General features: G+C 44.7%; 3 protein-coding genes across 3 annotated transcripts; all 3 read left to right on the forward strand.

Annotated features, from left to right (window-relative positions):
- The first annotated feature begins 442 nt into the window (after positions 1 to 442).
- Positions 443 to 3845, forward strand: LOC108892779 (saxitoxin and tetrodotoxin-binding protein 1). The gene is made up of 6 exons (XM_018690498.2): positions 443 to 641; positions 1451 to 1596; positions 2449 to 2540; positions 3117 to 3245; positions 3459 to 3578; positions 3722 to 3845. The coding sequence occupies exons 1-6, from the start codon at positions 513 to 515 to the stop codon at positions 3766 to 3768; spliced, it is 663 nt and encodes a 220-aa protein (XP_018546014.1). The 5' UTR covers positions 443 to 512; the 3' UTR covers positions 3769 to 3845.
- Positions 3846 to 4265: 420 nt separating this feature from the next.
- psmb4 (proteasome 20S subunit beta 4) lies at positions 4266 to 7719 on the forward strand. The gene is made up of 8 exons (XM_018690496.2): positions 4266 to 4433; positions 5210 to 5336; positions 5419 to 5498; positions 6319 to 6465; positions 6554 to 6635; positions 6776 to 6892; positions 7380 to 7468; positions 7570 to 7719. The coding sequence occupies exons 1-8, from the start codon at positions 4306 to 4308 to the stop codon at positions 7580 to 7582; spliced, it is 783 nt and encodes a 260-aa protein (XP_018546012.1). The 5' UTR covers positions 4266 to 4305; the 3' UTR covers positions 7583 to 7719.
- A 140-nt stretch (positions 7720 to 7859) lies between these two features.
- Positions 7860 to 20420, forward strand: rfx5 (regulatory factor X, 5). The gene is made up of 11 exons (XM_018690495.2): positions 7860 to 8324; positions 10412 to 10566; positions 10684 to 10717; positions 10847 to 10929; positions 11025 to 11147; positions 11242 to 11358; positions 11599 to 11677; positions 11858 to 12056; positions 12144 to 12226; positions 12302 to 12427; positions 12552 to 20420. The coding sequence occupies exons 2-11, from the start codon at positions 10445 to 10447 to the stop codon at positions 13716 to 13718; spliced, it is 2133 nt and encodes a 710-aa protein (XP_018546011.1). The 5' UTR covers positions 7860 to 8324; positions 10412 to 10444; the 3' UTR covers positions 13719 to 20420.
- Positions 20421 to 20758: the final 338 nt, after the last annotated feature.

Here is a 20758-nt window from a genome sequence, read left to right on the forward strand (position 1 = left end):
GTATAATATTTTGTTAAGATAATGATAAGAACTAGAAATTCAATATGTTTGTTCTTCATGAGACTCCTAACTATATTTAAAAGAGAAGATATATACATATTTGGATTTTGGGCTCAGCCAATCATGAAAGATTTCTATACGTTTTGGTTTGTGTCACAAACATTAAACAGGTGCTCTGTTTTTTTCTATACGTGGGTTTGCCAAACTCAAACAACACATTGCTTTAAATAGTATAAAGGTTTAAATGGTATAAAAGATGGTCCTGTGTGCCCTCTGCAAAAAGATATAATCACTTAAACTCCTTCCCTTAGCTTTTAGAGAACTGGACTGCTCTTATCACGGAGGCAGATTTGACAGAGTTCAATAACACAGCGGACAAACACACACTTTGGACTGAGTGGGGGCAGGTGTGGGCCTCAGGGGGTTTATAACCTGACCAGCTTCCCTCCTCTCAATACACTGTCCTGACAGGGCACAGAGCAGGGTGTGTTTGATTTTTGTCTCAGAACAGGATGTGTTGTGTTGTGAAGCGAGCGGTGCTGCTGCTGCTGCTGGCGGCGGTGATCGGCTCTGACCCGGTGCCGGTTCCTGAAGACTGTGAAGGTCTGAATAAACCACTGCCAAGAAATGACCTGCACAAGGTGAGTCTGTGTGGTTGACCCAACCCCTCCCTCCTGAGGGGGCTGAACTTTAACCCCAATTAGATCAAATTAAATCTGATTATTTTTATTCACCTCTAGAAAGTGGGCGCAACTATTTAAATTAACAAAAGAAACATCAGAAGGTAAGTGAAGTGAGTCTACGTATGAAGCTTACAGTGTGTTAGTGACAAGGGTCAACTGACCAGGAGTCGAACCCTGGACATTGTGGTTATGATGACCAGCGCTTACTTCTCTATCACAGTTCGACATTCCAACTGTCACTGTTTCCGTCTCAGCCCCGTTTATTTTTGGCTTCTGTTCCCTCTGTCTGTAAACCTGGTTTGAACCTGCCTGCGGGTGTGTGTGTGTGTGTGTGTGTGTGTGTGTGTGTGTGTGTGTGTGTGTGTGTGTGTGTGTGTGTGTGTGTCCTCCCTCCTGTGCTGCTGCCACCACCTCCAGAACAATCTGTATATGATTCCACTCTGTGCAGTCTTTGTAGACACACAGCTGAGGCCGATGGGAATCAAATGTTGACCTGAAGACTAGAGATCAGAGGATCAACAAAGTCATTACAGTTCATCCTGAGGGGAGCATTTTATCACAATGTATTTCAGTCTGGATCAAAGTATTGGGACTGATTAACAGACTTTTACTTCCTAACAATCTTGTTGTTGACCTGCAGTGATCTCTCTCTGTGTGTATGTTTTCAAGTATAAAACTGTAACATTCCCAGAGAAAACACAGAGAACAGATGTGTCCTCAGCAGTAGTGTCAGTCCTGTCTGACTCTGACCTGGTTCTCTCTTGCAGATTTTCGGGGACTGGGTTCTGGTCTGGTCTGTCACTGACAATGCACATGGCTGGCAAATGGAGCCAAAAATTAACAGCTCTCACGTCGAGCTCCAGCTCCTCCCCGACAACAAAACCATCAGCTTCATCGAGAGGAACCTGCACATGTGAGTGCTTCTGTTATAGATGATTTAAACAGTGGTTCACTTATTCAAGGTTTACACAGGGTTTGTCACTGGCCACTGTAGCAGTAGACAGGAACACATCCGATTAACTGAACTGCTCGTCCCTATCAGGAAAGTTTGCACCTGCTCAGTGGTACGAGAGCTCACTGTGTCTACTATCTCTTACTCACCTTCATATATAACAGATTTGCGTCATCTGTAGGTCAAGATGAGTAGTGTTGATTACATGAGCACCACTGTTTCCTTCAGCATTAAGATCATGTGGACTTTAACTCTAACCCACTTGTTAACATCCAGCTGTTCACAAGCTCTAAGCATTAACACAGAGTCTAAGGGACTGTAGTCACGCTGTGAGAGAGCTTCATCGTGGTGTCGTCTGCAAGGCTGTGATTGCAAAGCTTTAATTAATGTCAACCATTAAAGTGTCTGAGTCTGTTTGGCTCCTCCCTGTCTGTAACACTTGTTACCATCAAAAACCAACGATAAAGGCTGTTGTGTCTTTATGTTGTGTCTGTATGTTGTGTCTTTATGTTGTGTCTGTATGTTGTGTGTCTTTATGTTGTGTCTGTATGTTGTGTCTTTATGTTGTGTCTGTATGTTGTGTCTTTATGTTGTGTCTGTATGTTGTGTCTGTATGTTGTGTCTTTATGTTGTGTCTGTATGTTGTGTCTTTATGTTGTGTGTCTTTATGTTGTGTCTGCATGTTGTGTCTTTATGTTGTGTCTTTATGTTGTGTCTGTATGTTGTGTCTGTATGTTGTGTCTGTATGTTTTGTCTTTATGTTGTGTCTTTATGTTGTGTTGTCTAACTCTTTTGTATTTGTGTTATTTTCAGTAATAAGTCGTGTTCCATCTACTCCCTCAACATGTCTTTCCCCTCGGACTCTTCTGACTCTAACCAACACACACTGCACACCGACGCCGCCAGTGAGTCACATCAACACACACACACACACACACACACAGACCTACAAAGTGAAAACAATACAATTCCCTCTGTCACAGCTGGTAAATCTAACACATGAATAACACACTATAACTAAAATAGAGTGCAGTATCAGAGCAGTAGAATATATGTTGAACATAGTGTATGCAAAGTATACTAGAGTATGTTATGAATAAAGTGTACGATAGTATAAGCCTGTGAATATTCTCATATCTCAAGGAAATTTCAATCGAACGCAACTGGACTTAGTTATTGTCTAGGAAGAGGTTTCACCTCTCATCCAAGAGGCCTCATCAGTTCATCCTCACATCTGACCAGGCCGGGACTGATCCGAATACTATAGTATAAGTATAAGGGAAGTCTACTGTAGCATATTATAATCTGGTATAATACTGTATGACTGTAGTACTGTGAGGTGCAGTATAAGTGTAGCTGATGAAGTATTGAAGCTGCAGCGTCTCTTTGTTTCATTGTGTCTTGTCATTATTGTGTTTCTGTTGTTGACAACTCTGACGTGTGTTATTTGTGTTCTCTGTGTGTGTGTGTGTGTGTGTTAGCGGAGGACATGGATGGTGTTGTCAAACCCTACAACGACTCAGGTGTACTGGATTTGTACCAAAGCTGCCCTGACTGTCTGATTGTGGTCTATAGGAGCCCAGTACATGGCCAGTTCCTACTGAGCTACAGTAAACTCACACACTCACTCACACATTTTACAGTCATTACCTCAGCTCAGAAACTTAAAGGAATAGTTCAACATTTTGTAAAATAAACTTAAATATGGGGATTTTCTCATTCTGGCAGTTTAATGGTTATAACACAAATTAAAGTCAGTAAAGTTTGGTTGAAGTTGTTGTGTGTGTGGTCTCAGTGGTGTGTATGTGCTGTGTGTATATCAGAGAGGGAGGGGCATCATTTGGACACTGAGCAGTTGAAAGCCGACCACAGTCATCACAGGAAACGGGCCGAGTGTCTGGAACTCCCTCACGACAAACTGTTTGTCTACGACGGAGTTTCAGGTCAGTGACCTCTCAGACTCTTTATGACGATACAGGTGTAGTCAGGTGGAAGGAAGAAATGTTCCTGCAAGATGGCGTCACCTGTTCAATCATCAACCAAAACAAAATAATGAAACAATAAAACGACTCTCGTCTCCTCACAGATTTTTGTCATAAGAAATCTTCTCCAGAAGTGAAGCAGGAGTCCTGAGTGAAGACGACGGAATAAAGCAACGTGTCCGAAAAGTTAATCATTAATAAAATAAAACGAGGTACTAAACCCTGAAAGTGTTTTTCTTTTGAGTGGTTTTAGAACATGATGCTAATATAAGCAAACATTCATTCCATTAAAGTAGAAAATGTGTTTATAAACCAGCTTCCAGGTCAGCAGAGCACATATATGACAACAAGATGATTCATGGGTAACTTGTGTTGTCGTCACATTTAAGCAGAAATTTCACTCATTAAATTAAATAAGTATTTCAGGAATGGTTCCCAGTGTCTTCAACCTCAAGACCATTGTTTTTATACATATTTATGTTACATATTTTTTAATGTCTTACTGTACATTTGTGTTATATATCTTTATAGATGTTTCTCTGCCTGCATCTTTAGTTTTAAAGGTCTTTGCAGTAGACGCGCCTGTTGTTGTTCCTCCAAACAGTGGGTGGCGGTAAAGCTCCGCCCCGTGACGTCAAACCTTCTCGTCAAGAAGACGCTGTGTCGTCATTTCCTTCAAATATTCAACATGGAGTGCGGTCTGAAGCTGAATTTCTGGGAGGACGGGCCGAAGCCCGGACAATTTTACTCTTTTCCCGGCGGCAACAGTAGCAGCAGCGGACCGGGGACAGCATGCGGGCCGGTCAGACACACACTGTGAGTGATCCGCTCCGACCCAACCGGAGCCGTTTACCGTTAATTTAATCCGGAGCTCCGCTGTCGGTTTCGGTTTTCGATCCGCCGCAGTGCTGTATCATCATGGAGACAGCTAACAGATGCTAAGCTAACTGTTTACACTAGTTTTAAAGTTTTTTCTGTTCAACACAGACACTTGAGGACTTATTTCACTATTTAACGAATAAAAGAGAATCGTTACCGGTGATTTTACAGCTGTAGATGCGGCAGTTTGTTCTGTTTGTCTCTGTTTTGTTGATTAGCTGTTAGCTGTGGAGGCTAGCCGCTGTTAGCTGTGGAGGCTAGCCGCCGTCACATCTCAGTTTATTGTAGTTTTCAGACCTGAAAACTCCTCACAGCGATCTGTCACTCCTCTTAACTCATCTGCAGGTCACAACCATTACTTTTAAACTGAATTTACTGAACATGGTCAATCATTCACTTTATCATTCACGAAGAAAACCGATGAAACGGAGCTCCGAGTGATTTCGATGCTAAAGTGACTTGACTAAATATTACAAACACTTCCGAACAAAAAACGGTAACACAGTTTAGTTTACAGCTGCCAGTGTCCAAAGATGTATTACACCCGTATGACAGAAATAGAGTAGAGTTATTGCAACGATTTACAATAATCAATCAGTATCTGTTAAGCAAACATTTCCTGGTTCCAGCTTTATTAGCTACTCTCCTGTCATATCTGACCGTAAACTCAATAACAGAGGAACAAATGTTGAAAAAGGATTCTCCCCCCGCAGTAACCCGATGGTGACCGGGACGTCGGTGCTCGGTGTGAAGTTCACCGGCGGCGTCATCATCGCCGCGGACATGTTGGGCTCGTACGGCTCTCTGGCTCGATTCAGGAACATCTCCCGACTCATGAAGGTGACGGTCACTGCTGAGAGAACATCAGCTGCAGGTGTAAATGAATTTAATGAGACTGAGCTGTTTCTGTTTGGTGTTTCAGGTGAACAACAACACCATCCTGGGAGCTTCAGGAGACTACGCTGACTACCAGTATCTCAAACAGGTCATCGAGCAGATGGTGTAAGCTGCTGATCGGACTCGAAACATTCGAAACATTTACTTTACAGCAGTCTTGAGTATTTTTTCTGTTTTGGATGTCAGGAGACAGCTGTTAAACGTCCACATTAGCAAAGCCTTAAATGAATGAATTCATGTTTTAGTTGTATGGGGACCCTGCAGAATGAACAAGGAACAAAACGACTAGAGATAACCATGTGATTTTTGTGGTTGTTTCTCTGTTGTTTTGTGTGTCTTTGTCATAGAGCTGCGGACGTCACATAAAATGCATTAAATGCCTTTTTAGAAAATAAAACAGGTAGAAATAATAAAAGCAGTAAAATAAACCAGATATTAAAGTCAGGAAGCGTTGGATTGTGTAGCTGATATGAAGTGATCACTACAGAAGCAGAATCTGTTTTCTTCTGCTCGTTTTATGGCAGTAATCCATTTCTGTCGTCTTTCAGTCTTTGGGAGTCTGATAAAACACAGCCGCCTCCACCATGTTCACTTCTTATAAACATAGCAGGCAGAGAGATGAGCTATGACTGAACAGTGTGAGCTCTGTGGTCTTGTGTGTCTTTGTTGTGTTTAGTCTGTCAGATAGTTTTCTAACTGTCACTTCGGACAGAGGCTGTGACCCCTCAGTGATCTGTGGGTGGGTCCTGGTTAATTGATTGGTTATAGTTTATATCCATATATAGTTATATCCACCTCAACAGGACAGACAGAAATGTGATGTGTTTATGTAAATTCTTCGACCAGTTGAAAAAGGTTTTTAAAAAGTGTTGAACTGAATGTAATGAAGCGCACAGAAACCCTGTGGTTGTGTCATCTCCGTCAGTATCGATGAGGAGCTGCTGGGCGACGGCCACAGCTACAGTCCGAAGGCGGTCCACTCCTGGCTGACCAGAGTGATGTACAACCGCCGCAGCAGAATGAATCCTCTGTGGAACACCGTGGTGATCGGAGGTTTCTACAACGGAGAGAGGTGAGAGCTGAGGCGGCTTCTGTCGGTCTGCAGCTGTGATCCCAGAAAACAAATGAAACAACCTGTCGGCCATCTTTCCTCTCTATAGTTTCCTCGGTTACGTGGACAAGCTGGGCGTGGCCTATGAGGCTCCCACAGTGGCCACTGGCTTCGGAGCCTACCTGGCTCAGGTGAGTGAGTTGTGCTTCTTTTCCTGAAAGTTAAGATTCTAATTGGGACCTGTTCCAGTCTTCCTGTACCATTTGGGTCCTGTGTGTATTTTAATGTGATTCATGGATTAAAATCAAATATTTAATGTGTGTGTGTGTAGCCTCTGATGAGGGAGGTGGTGGAGAACAAGGTGGAGATCACCAAGCAGGAGGCTCGGGATCTGGTGGAGCGCTGCCTCAAAGTGCTTTACTACAGAGACGCTCGCTCCTACAACAGGGTGAGTTCACTGATCCCAGGTCTGCTGTCTTAAAGTCCTACTGTAATGAGATATATATATATATATATATATATATATATATATGTATATATATATATATATACACACTTTAGAAGCTAATGTTAGGCTATAAACCAACTACACCACGGTCACATGACGTCAACGTCTCCACCACTAAGCTTCCAACTGGTCATTTCATTTAGCTCTGAGCTCTTCTACAAAAGCCTTTCTTCTTAGAAAGTTAGTGAGAGTTTGAAAGAGCGTGAGTAGAAACACAACGAGGCTGTAAAGGTGGACTGGTGAGTAGATGGGTTTTCATGTTAACGTCCCCAACAACCTCTGTAGTCTCATTTAGACACTCGTTAGCAACCGCCTTTTTTAAGACACGTAAAAGCTTCAAACATCAGGAGTGGGGGATTTACTGAAATTAATTATTTTGAACGTTTGTTTTCATCTCTTTTTCCAACATGTTTGTTTTTTATTTTAGCATGAAATCGCCATAGTAACAGAGGAGGGTGTGGAGATCATCGGTCCTCTGTCTTCTGAAACCAATTGGGACATTGCTCACATGGTCAGGTAGGGGTCAGAGGTCACAGGCTGCGGACCCTCCAGCAGCTGGAGAGGAGGCGTTCAGCTGGTGTCGCTCTGTGTTGACTCGTGTTTCTGTTTCTCTGCAGTGGGTTTGAATGAAGATGAGCTGCGACTGACGAAGCTGCGCCAAAAAACAACGACCGCTCACACGCAACTTAGCTATTCCAGTTTAGGTTTTTTCTGATGTTCAGTGTATCTTTTGTATAATGGAAAATAAATGTCATAAATCCTAAAAAGTGTTTATTCTCTGGTTTTATTTACAGATGAATGTGGTCACAGCTTGAAAACATTTAAATCCTTGCCCAGAAAATGATGCACATCACGCTACGTTATAATGTACCCTGATGGATTCTACATAAAGTGGAAATTTGGTTAAATTAGTCCATAAAATAACCAACATCACACTATATGTGAAAATATCTGGTTTCATATTATTATAACGTGTACTTCTGAGACTGGTTGAAGTGTCCATCCTCTCTGCTTTTCACTGGACGGTGTGAAATTCCCACATAAAGACATGTAATAACACATTATTAAACGTTTATTTGAAATAGTTTCGCTTTCATTGTCTCAACAGGCGGCTGTTGCTACGCAGACTTCACGAGATAAAATCATCTGTTTTGTAACTGGGCAGACCAGGAAAACGCGTCCAATCAGAATAATCCCTGTCACAAAAATAATTCCGCTCAACCAATCGAATTTCACCAGGTTTTGGTATCCGGGTAGATTTTTGACAGCGCACCAATCGGAATAGACGTCGGCTTTGTAGTCAGGCAGACATAACAAAGTCGTCCAATCACAAAAAAATCTGAAAGGGGATTTTTGCTGTATCTTGGCTCAGGTACTTTCTTTTTCTTTTTTAAAATAATTACTCAAATGGGACTCATCGAACAGATTATACATTAATAACAGAATAATTTAACTGTTCCTGGGAATTATTCTGAAATTAAAAATAGCGTCTTAACACATGTTTAAGGGGTGTTTCAGTGCTTGGTAGCTAATGCTATCTGATAGCAACAAGCTAGGCTAGCTAGCTAGCATCTTACGGTTTGAAGCTAGCTTGTTGCTAACCCTGTCGGAGCGCCGCAAACGTCGGCGTTAGCCGAACTAATCTGTCCGCCTTCGTTAGACGCGCTTCTCTCCGTTTCTGAAACGTTTGTCTGGTCTGCCTGTATTAAAGCCAGCTGCCGTGTAGGAGTGTCGCTGTGTCAGGCAGCTAATGCAGCGGGTGTCTGCGGTCGGTTAGCCCGTTAGCTGGGCAGTAACATGTTGCTGGGTCTGTGTGCGTTCATAGTAAATGTCAGGCACATGACCACCGGCGCTGCGCCCGCTGTAAACACGGCCGGCAAGCAAGCATGACACGGGGGGCACGGCGGTCACATCTCTGCCGCTCACACGTTACTATCCCCGGCTAACCGTGGCGGGTGTGAGGAGTGGGTATGGCCGGCGGCGGGCTGTGTTGGGCTGAAACGTGCCTCCCGCTCCGGTTGTAGTAGCAGCGTTTTAACGGCACCGTGACAGCCGGCATGTGTCATTACCCGGCAGCCTGCGGGCCTTTCTCACCGGCTGTCACCGGGATGAAATCTGATCTGAACAATGTGGCGTGATGTTAAAACACAGTGTTCGGCTCCGGTGGGTCTGCAGGTGCTGCAGCACCGGGGCAGAGGGGGGTTCCCCGGCTGTCTGTCTGCCTGTCTGCGGTCACCTGACAGCGGCGGTGCTCAGAGAGTCTGCAGGGCTGAAACACACTGAGGTCTGTCTCCTTATGAAAAGGCCCGGAGGGTTTAAAAAGTCTGTAATTCACAGAGTAAACATGTGTCTCCTGCTGTGGCTCTGACTGCTGCTGCTAATGAAGCTCATCCACTCAGACTGTGTTGATTTTAACAGAAACACAAATCAACACATTATTGACTTTTCCAGATTATAATCCACTCATTTTCTGCCTCTCATCTGAGTTCAGGCATGGATGGACCAGGGGCCCCAGATCCCTCAAGCCCCAGGTCCTGGTCCCTGTAGGCCTGTGCAGTATTCATGGAAACATTACATGAAAGTCAATAGATGAATGTACTCATTAAATGATTTAGTTTTTTGTTTTCCCTTGTTCTCTGATGTGTTGGTGAAACAGGAGTTGATCTGTTAAATATAATTTGATGTAACTGCTGAAACCCTGTCAACACTGACTTATCTACATTTCTAAAAACTTTTCTCAATCTCACTTTTTTTGTGAGATTGTTAAATAATCCCAGGCTGTCTGCTTTATCCTCTTTTTCCAGCTCACAGTTTCATGTTTTTACAGCAGCATCATTTCCCCAGACAGCGAACATGTACATTATATTAAATTAACTATAAATGTTTACGAAACTGCAAATCTAAAAGTGTGATTTTACATTGTCATTGAGGATTATTGTGTGTGCAGCGATGGTAAAAAAAAAAAGAAAAAAAAAAAGAGTCAATTTTATATTAAATCTGTAGCACAGTAAAGTGCTCTTTGAAGACACAAAATATTAAATTTGAGATTTTTATGGGACATTTCCTCCAGTTTGGTTCCTGTGGAAACTTTGGGAGTTCAACTTCGACTTCAAAACAAAGTTCTGCTGCAAATTGGCTGCAACAAGCCATTATCTCAATTTCTTTAGATTTTTTTTTATTGGTGAAGACAGTGAAAAATGGACGACACTTGGTCTCATTGTTCACAGCGACGTCCAAAACCCAGAGATGTCCAGTTTACTGTGATAGAAGACTAAGAAAACCAGAGAATTCTTCCTTTCAAAACGATCAGTAGATCATTAAAATAGTTGCTGATTAACTTTCTGTCAATCAACTGATCAACTAATATGTGGAAAATACTGATTCTGTTTCCAGAGCTCTCGGGCTCGTCTCAGTAAAGGCAGTGCAGTTAATGAGGTGGTTTTGTCTGTCCCCCTTCAGATGGTGGTTCTCAGCACTGGTTAGTTGGTCCAGATGTCGGAGGACCAGCGGCACCAGCGGGCCGACGCCTCTCGGCGGGGGGACGGCGGTCTGGAGGCGGGGGAGGGCGACACGGAGCCCAGCATGCTGCTGCAGAAACTCAAGAGCAACATCTCGTGAGTCAACTCCGCTGTGAAATTTAAGGCCTTGAAGGTTTTTGAAAATTAACGGATGTGTTGACACCTGGTTCCTACCTGAGCCGGGTTCTGATTGGTCTGTTCTCTGTCTTACAGGAAGAGTGTTCAGACCAAAGTGGATCAGATCCTGGTAAGAACTGAACTCAGAGGTTTCCTGTTGAATAAAACCTGTATGAAGTCGTGACACACAGCAGATTAATGATGTGTGAGCACCTCACCTGAGCGCTCAGGTGTGACCTGTTCTGTTCTGCTTCAACAGCAAGATGTCCAGCGTTTCTCTGACAACGACAAGCTGTACCTGTACCTGCAGCTGCCGTCTGGACCGAGCTCCGGAGACAAGAGGTCAGTGCTGCTGAGATGAGATGAACTCAGAGACACAGGTGTGTTTCCTACTGACTTCTGTGTGTGTGTGTGTGTGCGTGCGTGTGCGCGCGCAGTGGTGGTGACTCAAGCTCATTCAACACGGCCGACCAGCTTCACACCTGTAACTGGATCCGCAGTCACCTGGAGGAGCACTCGGACACCTGCCTGCCCAAACAGGACGTCTACGAGACATACAAGTCAGAACACACACACACACACACTTCATTTCCTGTTGTTGTTGCTGTTGTTGTGTCATGTGATCCCTACCCCCCCCCCCCCCCCCCCCCCCAGGAGATACTGTGAGAACCTGCAGCATCGTCCTCTGAGCGCCGCCAACTTTGGGAAGATCATCAGAGACATTTTCCCCAACATCAAGGCTCGGCGGCTCGGTGGCAGGGGACAGTCCAAATATCCTTTCACCTCCTCACCTCTCAGACCTGAACGGTCTCCAGCCCCGGGTTCATCTGGACCTGGGACCTGGTTCTGATTAAGTTTCAGTGTTTTGATTTTTGTTGGTTTTAGTCTCATTGCTGGTTAATCCTCGTCTGAGTCCAGCTGTGATGATCTGGTTTGGCTCTCAGTTCTGACGTTGTGGTTCAGACTCTGTCAGGGTTGCTGGTTGAATTCCCTAACCTGCCCGGCTGATACATACTGTTACAGCGGCATCAGGAGGAAGACAGTCCTCAACATGCCTCTGCTGCCCAACCTGGACCTGAAGAACGACCCGGTACTCGCACACACACACACACACATACACTCGTCAAATGAAAAATCTACCTTCAGGTGTAAATTTCTGATGTCTGAACTTTGTATTTTTATCAAATCAGTGAATTCTAATGTTCCCTTGATTAATGGATATAAACGTCCATTCAACTGAATCCTGCTGATGTTCCCTCCTCCTCCTCAGGCGGAGCTGACCGAACTGGTCCAGACCTACAAACAGGAAGTGACAGAGGCGGCGTGCGAGCTGATCTGCGACTGGGCGCAGAAGATCCTGAAGCGTTCGTTCGACACGGTGGTGGAGATCGCTCGTTACCTGATCCAGGAGCACATCGTCAACCCTCGCTGCAGCCAGGCCGAGCTCGTCACCTCCGCCGCTCTCGCAGGTCAGAGGGAGGGAGAGTCTGGGCTCAGGTTTATTTTCCATCAGATTTGTGTTGTTGTTGCAGCTGAGAGCCTCTGTGTGTCTGCAGGAGGTCCAGCCAAACCCCACAAGGTCATCAAGAAAACCCCGGTCATCTCTAAACCTGAGGGTGAAGGAGCCGCAGATCAGAAGGTGATCACCGTGTTTCTGTCTCTGACCTTGTTCACTTCATGTCGCTGCTGCTCATCACTTCCTGTCTGTCTGCAGAAGGAGCTCGGAGACTCGTCCTCCTCATCTTCACTGAAGACGCCGGCCGGAGACAAACCAGCAGCAGCCAAACCCTCCTCCCTGGACGCTCCTCCTCCCTCCTCCTCCTCCTCTCTGCGTCCTGCGGTAGGTCACCTCCACCTGCCTGCACCTGTGTTCACCTATAACACCTGAGTGGGTTTGTTTTCCATAGTTATCAATAAACTGATCAATAACTGATATAACTGATTGATTTCTGATGGTGCTGCAGGTGGAGGCCTTCATGAAGCAGTTACCCAGAATCCTCCCTCGGAGCTCCATCCCTGATAAGACCCAGCTCTCGGTCCGTTCCTCTCCGCCCTCGCTGGCGCCCAAAGACGCCTCAGGTGTTGGGGGGGCGTCAGGACCCGGGGGTCCAGCTGCCGCCGCTGCCGCCAGTGGGGGTGGAGTGAAGGTCATCGCCATGGCAACACTGCCACAGCAGCAGGGCGGGCCCGTCCCGGTGATGATCCTGCCTCAGGGCTGTCTGCCCTATGACAGGGAGAAGGTCGCACCAGCTCCTCCACCTCCTCCTCCTCCTCCTCCTCCTCAGCAGCAACATGCCCCAGCAGCCCCCACCTCTGTGGTGCAGAAGGCACGAGGGAACGCCAACAAGCGCCCCCTAGAGGTGGTGACGTCGGGTGGTGCAGTGGGCGTGTCCGGTGGCTCCGCTGCCAATGCTCCTCCGGTGAAGCGGAAACGTGGACGGCCGAGAAAACCTCGGCCGGAGGACGCCCTGCCTCCTCCTCCTCCTCCTGCTGCTGCTGCTCTTCCTCTTCAGCCCCCACCTCCTGCACCTCCCTCCCACCCTCCCATCATCACCCCCCTGACCGGCGGTGTCATCCAGAAAGCCTCCTCCTCCTCCTCCTCACAGCCGGTCCTGGAGCTGGTCCTGGACCAGCCCGGGCTGGTTCTGAGCCAGCTGCCGGCGGTGTCGGAGCACCGCGGGGTGGTGGTGCAGTGTCAGCCAGGTGGAGCGGGCGAGCCAGACCGACACGGCCGGCCGCTGCTGCTGCTGCAGAGCCCGGGGAACCCCAGCTGGGAGCTGGCAGCGTCGGGACGGACCCCGATGGTGGAGGTGATCCAGAAAGCTCCGAGACCGAGCAATAACAACAGCAGCGCCGCTCCTCCACCTGCAGCACGCCTCCACCCTCCTCCTCCTCTCCCCCTCCCTCTGCCCCTCCCCACGCTGCACGAGGAGCGGGGGGAGGTGGAAATAACGCTGACGCCGGTGGAGCTCCACATCAACCCGCCACCGCCGCCTCCTCCCTCCACTTCCACCTCTTCTTCTGTTGCTGCGCCCACCTCCTCCCCCTCCGTCTCCTCCACCGTAGTGGTGAAGATGGAGGAGGACGGAGGAGAGAGCGGCAGCTCCTCCTCTAAGAGAGAGGGACACTAGCTCCAATCACTCCTCTTCCTCCTTTGTCTTTTTTGTCAGCCCTCCCCCCTCACCCAGCTTTTACCTCACCTGCGAACCCCCCCCCCACCTGTCCTCTTCCTCATTGGTGGAAATCCCAGATTGGCGACAGCAGAGAGCCAATCGAGGAGGATAAATGAAGCCAAAACCTCGACTCGCTGTCCTTCCACCGGCTCCCATTGCACTTGTAAACAGACTGGACGCTGTTAGAAACCTGTGATTCTTTAACTGCATGTCTGTCTGTCTGTCTCTCTGTCTGTGTCAACTGTGGCTGAAACCAGGACGACGACTCCTCAGGTGGACGGGCCTGAATCACACCTTCCTCTTCTACCTAGCTTCCTTCCTTCCTTCCTTCACGCTCCAAACTTCCCATTTTCCGTGCTGAGGCCTGGTCGTCTGCTGTGTCGCTTCCACTGCTTCAAAAAGACATTTAACAGGAAAAAATGACATAAAGGAAGGAGGAAAGAGAAGAGGAAAAGGGGAAGGAGACGTGTGTTCAGTTTTGAATCAGGCCCCAGACGGAGTTCAGCCTGAGGTGGATAGATACAGTAGGTACTACGGGTCAGAGCCTTGTAAAGGTTCTTTGTGCTAAATATGAAAGAAATGACCTCTTTAATGGAGCTCAGCCTCGATTCACCATCAGCCCAGTTCACAGAAATATCAGAAAAAACAGAGTAAGGACGTAGAGCTGCAAATTTCCTCTGCACGTCTGGAACATTTGGGAATTTCACAACAAGAAAAACTTGATAAAAAGTCTGTGAGACGTGAGGATAGAGTCCGACTCTGTCTTAAGTTTTGAGTTTGAGTTTTTGGCTGAATGTGAATCGAAGCTCGGCTCTGCTCTCGTCTCTAAAGAGCTCCTCTGTTTTAAACAGCTTTGGTTAGTTGTGTTGTTATCAGTGTTGGTTTAGTAGTTTCTGACTGTGTGTGTGAATGTGTGAGAGGAAATTTTAAGGCTCTCATCGTTTCCCGTCACCCAAAAAAACAAACATGTAAAATGAGCCATTACATAAGAAATCAGAGATATTTTTAAATTATTTATTATTCCAGGTTATTTATCAGAAGCACTGCATCATTTGGTTTTAGATTCATTTACTTAAATTTCAGTAAGTTTAATGAAATTTTTTTATTTTAAGGAAATTTAAAAAAAACACGGAAACACCTCATGTCGGGTCACGGGTCTGTGGTGGGCGGCAGCCATGTTTGTTTTTAATTTAAAGGCGTGTTTCTGTCTTGTGTCCGTGGTCAGTAGAGCTGGATATCACTTCAGTTAGAGCTACAAGGAGTAGCCTAAAGAAAATTAATCATAGGTATTTTGTGGTTCTCAGATATAAGAGTCTGATGATACCAGATACCAGATGTGATATCCAGCTCTAATCATCACAACAAGACTCGACAGTGTGTTTTTCATTTTAAGCCTCTTCGACCTTTAATCCTCCACATCCTCAGAGTGAGATGCCAAACACGTAAGAAAGACGTTAGGGCTTGATTTGAGACAAAATGTCCATCCCCCGTCTCCACTTCATTCTCCCCCAAGCAGAGCTCGCTGGGATTTAAATGTTAGTAAAACGATTGGTGGTGATGTGCTCGTCATCGCCGCCTTTGAGGAAACAGTAAAGTAAAAGTCTGACGTTCGTCCTTTCCTGTCGTAGAAAATGACATCAGCTCAGGCACAAAGAGCAAAGCACAAAGTTACCTGCCGCATAGCGCTAAAACCATGTTAAAATGCAGTAAAAAAAAAAGGTACTAATGAGGAGTATTTGCATAAAATTAGCTTCTGTAGCACTGAAACCTGCTTAGCTGTTGTTGTACGTTACGTTACCATGCGCCCTTTGCACTAACTTCCTGATCACTGTCTGGATCAACAACGTGACGTAACCTCTCACTTTCCCGTCCCTCCTCCTCCTCCTGTCAGAGACGCTGAGAGTTAAAGAGCTTCGGACAAACACAAAAACACAACACAAAATCTCCAAACACAAGCTTTTACTTTGGAAAAATCCCTCAGCGGTGTTGGAGAGGACAATACTCTCTTTAAAAGAAAAATGCTCAATGAAAACCACAATAAATACTCACATCAAACTTACCTGCAGTTTATTTTCAGCGTCAATCTGCAGATTATTATTCCGATAAATCAGTGAATGGTTTGGAAAATGGTGAAAAAACCAAAGTGACATTTTCAGTTTCAACAGTTTAACACAAAAAGATAATTCTCACAATTGACAAATTGCATGTTTTCAAAATTTTTGCTTCAAAATGAACTAAAACCATATCAGAATAACTGGCAGTTAATTTCCTGTCAGTTTCTGAGTAAAATTAATTTAAGAGGAAGCAGGAACAATAAAAGGGTGTGAATTTTCAGTTTCTAACATCCTGTGTCAACCAGGAAGGTCTTGTTCAAACTCACCAAAAAAAACACATTTATCAAACTACAAACTAACTGAATGATTTGCTTCCTGCTCTTCTTCTTCTGTGGTTTCCGGAGGAGGGGTTTGTTTACGTCTCGTCGCTGATGTTTGTTCTTCACCTCTGCCAAACTGCTCTCACTCCCTGTGAGGGTGTTTTCTTCATCGTTGGTGCTACAAACCGCAGGGCTCGGCAGCGGCGGCGCTGTCAGTCCTCGCCGTTTTCCATCCTGTAATCACTGATTTGTGTAAAAAAAAAATAATTTACTTTGTTGACGCTCACATATCAAATATGTGAATACAGCTGTGTGCGTTTGTTATGAGCGTGTGTCCTCGTTTCCTTCCGTCCTGTGACGAGAGCTTTGGGTCAGTTAAAGGGACACCAAACAATTTGACTGTTAATCTACCGGTTGCATGATGGGAAAGTGAGTTTTAGCACTTGTCCTTTGCCATGAAGTGAGGGTAGTCTAACTCACATGCTTGCTACTACAGCACTACCGATAATTTATAATTAAAAGGAGCGCTAATGATGCTGACCTGTCATATTTTGTCACTAAAGTGAAGTGCCAGGATGTTAAATTTCTCCACCAGGTGGAAAAATGCCTCGATTAAAGCGTCTCGGTCTCCCTTTAACCACCGAGCCTCAGCCCTTTTCAGACAGAACTGAAACAAATGAAGAGTTGCACTGTCAAAAAGATAAAACAAGAGAAAGTCATTGTATGTCATGAATTTATTGTTATATGCATTGAGAAAATACATTGACAAGTATTTATGAGCGATGTAATGTTCTGCTTTATGCTTGCACTCAGCCAGAGACCGACCGAGCGGTGTCGGCTTTATTTTTTATTGCAAGAATTTGGTCAAAATTATCCTCTTCTCTTTTAGACCTGTTCAGCAGAGAGTTTAGCAGAATGAATAAAGAGGTAAATAACTTTGTTTTATAAAAGTTGCAGTAACTGGAGAGATTTGGAGAAACAAAACTAGACAGACAGTTTAAAGCAACATTTCACAACGCAGAGGTGTGGACCCCAGTCACATGACGTGGACTTCTAGTCAGACTCGAGTCATGAATTTGGTGACTGACTTGACTTCGACTTGATGTCCTCCTCAAACTCTGAAGGTTTCAACGTAGTGTGCAGCCATTCTCTTAAATCTCATCACACTGCATAAGCAGGAAGGTTTAGGACTTGGACTTGACCTGGGACTTGTTGGTCTTGACTTTCATCTTGACTTAGGACAACTCAGGATTTGTTGTTGGTCTTGACTTGGGACTTGATTTTTTAATCTCAACTAACAAGAACTAACTTTCTTTGAACTTGACTTTGGACTTATTGGTCTTGGCTCAGGACTTGTTGCTGACTTTGGACCTGTTGGTCTTGGCTAGGGAGTATATTGGAACTGTTCTTGACTTCAGACTTAACATGGAACTTGTTGGTCTTGACCTGAGACTTGATTTGGGACTTGTTGGTCTTGTCATTGTGCGATTGTCAGTTTCAGCAGTACAATCCACCTGTAACATCTTTTGAAGCAGACTGTGGCTTTGTAGGGTCAAAGAAATCAGAGCAACTCTCTGGACAGAGTTGTCTGTCAGGTTGTCCAAAGAGTTGCTCAGCTTGAGATCTAACGTAATCATCCTCACTTTCCGACTGGGTTTATGATCAAAAACTGTCAAACTGACTTTGTGAAGCCCCGTCAGATGTCCAGAGTCCACAAAGCTGCAGCGAGACGTCACCCTGCACAGTATTCATCCAGAAACTGATGAGATGAATCTCAGACCTAATGTCAGAGTGAAATGTTGCTTTTGACGTCTTGTTGAGAATCTGCTGTCGATTTAAAAGGTTCAGAGTGAAACCAGAGGAGAGACACTGGCTGTGTTCCCTCTGCAGGACAAACTGAGCTGAACTGGACAGAGAAATAGTTCATGGAAAGTCAGAGATGGGTGGACTGGGCAGACTGGTTCCCTGTAAAACCTACATTAAAGTTTGGGCACAGCCTGGAAGTTGAACCTCAGTGAGAAAGTCAAGTTCTAAAAGGAGATTAAGAAGTGGTTTAGAACAAGTCCATGAGAGCAGTAAGCCCCAGTTAGGCTTCTTAACTGGATTTACTTGGTCAGTTGGACATGTAGAGTTTCCTCCAGAATCGAACATGTGGAAGCAGTCTGACTCTGGAAGTCAACATCTGACAGGAGCAATGGTTCATGACAGGTCACTGGACTTAGACCAGCTAATTGACCTGGAGTTTGGCTCAGTTTATAACCTAAACTGTAAAGACTGCGGCAGGTGGAGTTTCCTTCAGAATCTGTGTGAATATTTGGACGAAGTCTGGAAGGCTGGCACGACCCTGAAAGTCAGGATCCAAAAGGACCTTGAGAAATGGGCAATTGGAAATCAGAGACAACATGAAGCCTCAGTTTGTCCATCGTTGTGGGTTGACCAGATGTGGAGTTCCCTTCAGAATCAGCAGTCGACAGCACAGTGGAAGTCAGGATCTAAAAGGAGTTTGAGAAATGATTCAGAAGTCCAGTTTGGCTCAGTTTGGCCCTGCACTGGGAACTTGGGGTTTAGGTAGTTGCTGGAATCTTTCACTGTGGAGCCGTGTCGCTCAAAAACATTTTAAAAAATACATCAAAATAAAACAACAAACGGGTCAGGTAATCAAAGATAAAAGGATCGGGATTCGGGTAGCAGTGTGTTGACCTTAAAGGATCAGACTCAACGTCCTCTGATGTCCCTGGACTTAATCACCTCATTCTTTACTTCATATCTTTGCTAAATTCATTGTGTCGTATGTTCATCTGATCTTAAGTCATCGTTCGTTCAAGCATTATTAACCGAGAGGGTGTGCTTCAATGAGCCAAGTGCCTTGGTCCTGACTGCATCCTCGAGTGTAATACTGCGACTATACAACTATTACCAATAATGTAAAATGTATATGGTGGAGTAATATTTTTAGTGATGAGTAAGGTGTGCTGTCATGCTGATTTGAGCACATTCTAAATGTCTTGTTGACCAATCAGATTGCTTGGTCAGAACTACTTGTTGTATAATCACCTATGATTCAGCCAGCTGAGAACGAGACTCATCAAAGATTCAGGAGCAGTGAAATTCAGTTTCCTGGGATTTATTGATGCTAAAAGTGAATTTGAAGTAAAACCAGTAGAAACTACGAATTTGTTAAAACCTATTGTGACAGATGAAGATCTGATCTGTGGACTGAAGGTGAATCAAACTGTTTTTTAGAGACAAGATGTTGAGATGTTGAGCTGATCCTGGTCAAACACTGCGGTTAATGTGATGGTGGTGAACTCCCAGTCTAAACTGAACGTGGTCCTGTTTTCCTGTCAGAGATCCACTCAGAGTTTTTCAGAATTTAATTCCTTTTTTCCAGCTGATTTTAGAATATTTTCGAGCTCAAAAATTCATTTTAAAAAAGGGAGTTCTGTGTTTGTTTTTCCCTGGGGCTCAGGAACTCTGGATAGTGTAGTCGTCAACAGTCCTCCAGACCGACCTGGAGGTCCCGGGCCAGTTTAATGTCCACAGTTTTATCAGTGAAGCTGAGTGGGAGTTTGACATCACACAGCTTCATGCTGTGATTTTCTGTTCACTCAGAGCAACTTGTAACCAACTTGTTTTGCCATCAGTGTTTTTACTAAATCCAATAAGAGTTTTTCTTGTTGTTAATTTATCTTTTTGTCTTTAGTTCTTGTTGTTGCTGTCTGTCTTTGCTCTTTAATACAGTTGTACAGCTTGTTGATGTGCAGATTGTATCATTATTATTATTATTATTGTTCTTACTGTTGTTATGAAGATCTTTTAAAGATATCTTTGCTTTGTGGAAGACGCTGCCGACTTCCTGCATGGTTTTCCTGTGACTGTTTTTGTATTTTAACTTTAAAAGTTTGGAGATAATGTTTGTTTTTCTTCCCCTGTAACCTGCTGGCTGCGTTTGTTTGTTTGTTTTTTCTTTTGTTTGTTTTGCACTTTACTCCTAAATTTACTTATCGAAGGTGGGAGGTCGACGACGGTCCAACCGTGAAAAAGAAAATTCCCTCCTTTTGCCCTTTGGTTTGGAAACCACAATAATCAGTGGAATGCACCTTTACTTTACCAGTGTGAGTTTCTGTTCCTGCCTGTTTGTCTGTTTGTTTGTTTGTTTGTTTGTTTGTGTGTTTCTGCTGTTGTGAAGAGAAACAGAAAAGTGACAGAGGACAGAACATTAATGTGAATCTATTTTCCTACGCTGACTGACTGGAATAAAGGATGTGACGTTCACTGGCAGAAAACACAGTCTGATCTTTCTCTACTCTGCTTTTGTTCTGCTTTTCCTTTCTTTCTCTTTCATTTCTTTTCCTCTATCTTTATTTCTTTTTTCTCTTTTTCTGGTCATTTTTGTTTCCTGTTGTTTCCTTTTGTGTCCTTTCCTTCTTCCTCTCTCCTCTGTTGTTCCCTCTCTCCGTCACCAGGAGGCGCTCTGCTCTGCAGTTTTTCTGCCTCAGGTTGAATTTTTTCTGAATCTTCTGATTTTCAGATTTTCATCCGTTTAAAAACAGAAAATATTTAACTAAACCTGAGGAGGAAAATAAAAATGTTACATCAGCAGAGAGAGTTGATATTTAAAATG

Source organism: Lates calcarifer, linkage group LG3, assembly GCF_001640805.2.
Source record: "Lates calcarifer isolate ASB-BC8 linkage group LG3, TLL_Latcal_v3, whole genome shotgun sequence".
NCBI classification, from domain to species: domain Eukaryota; kingdom Metazoa; phylum Chordata; class Actinopteri; family Centropomidae; genus Lates; species Lates calcarifer.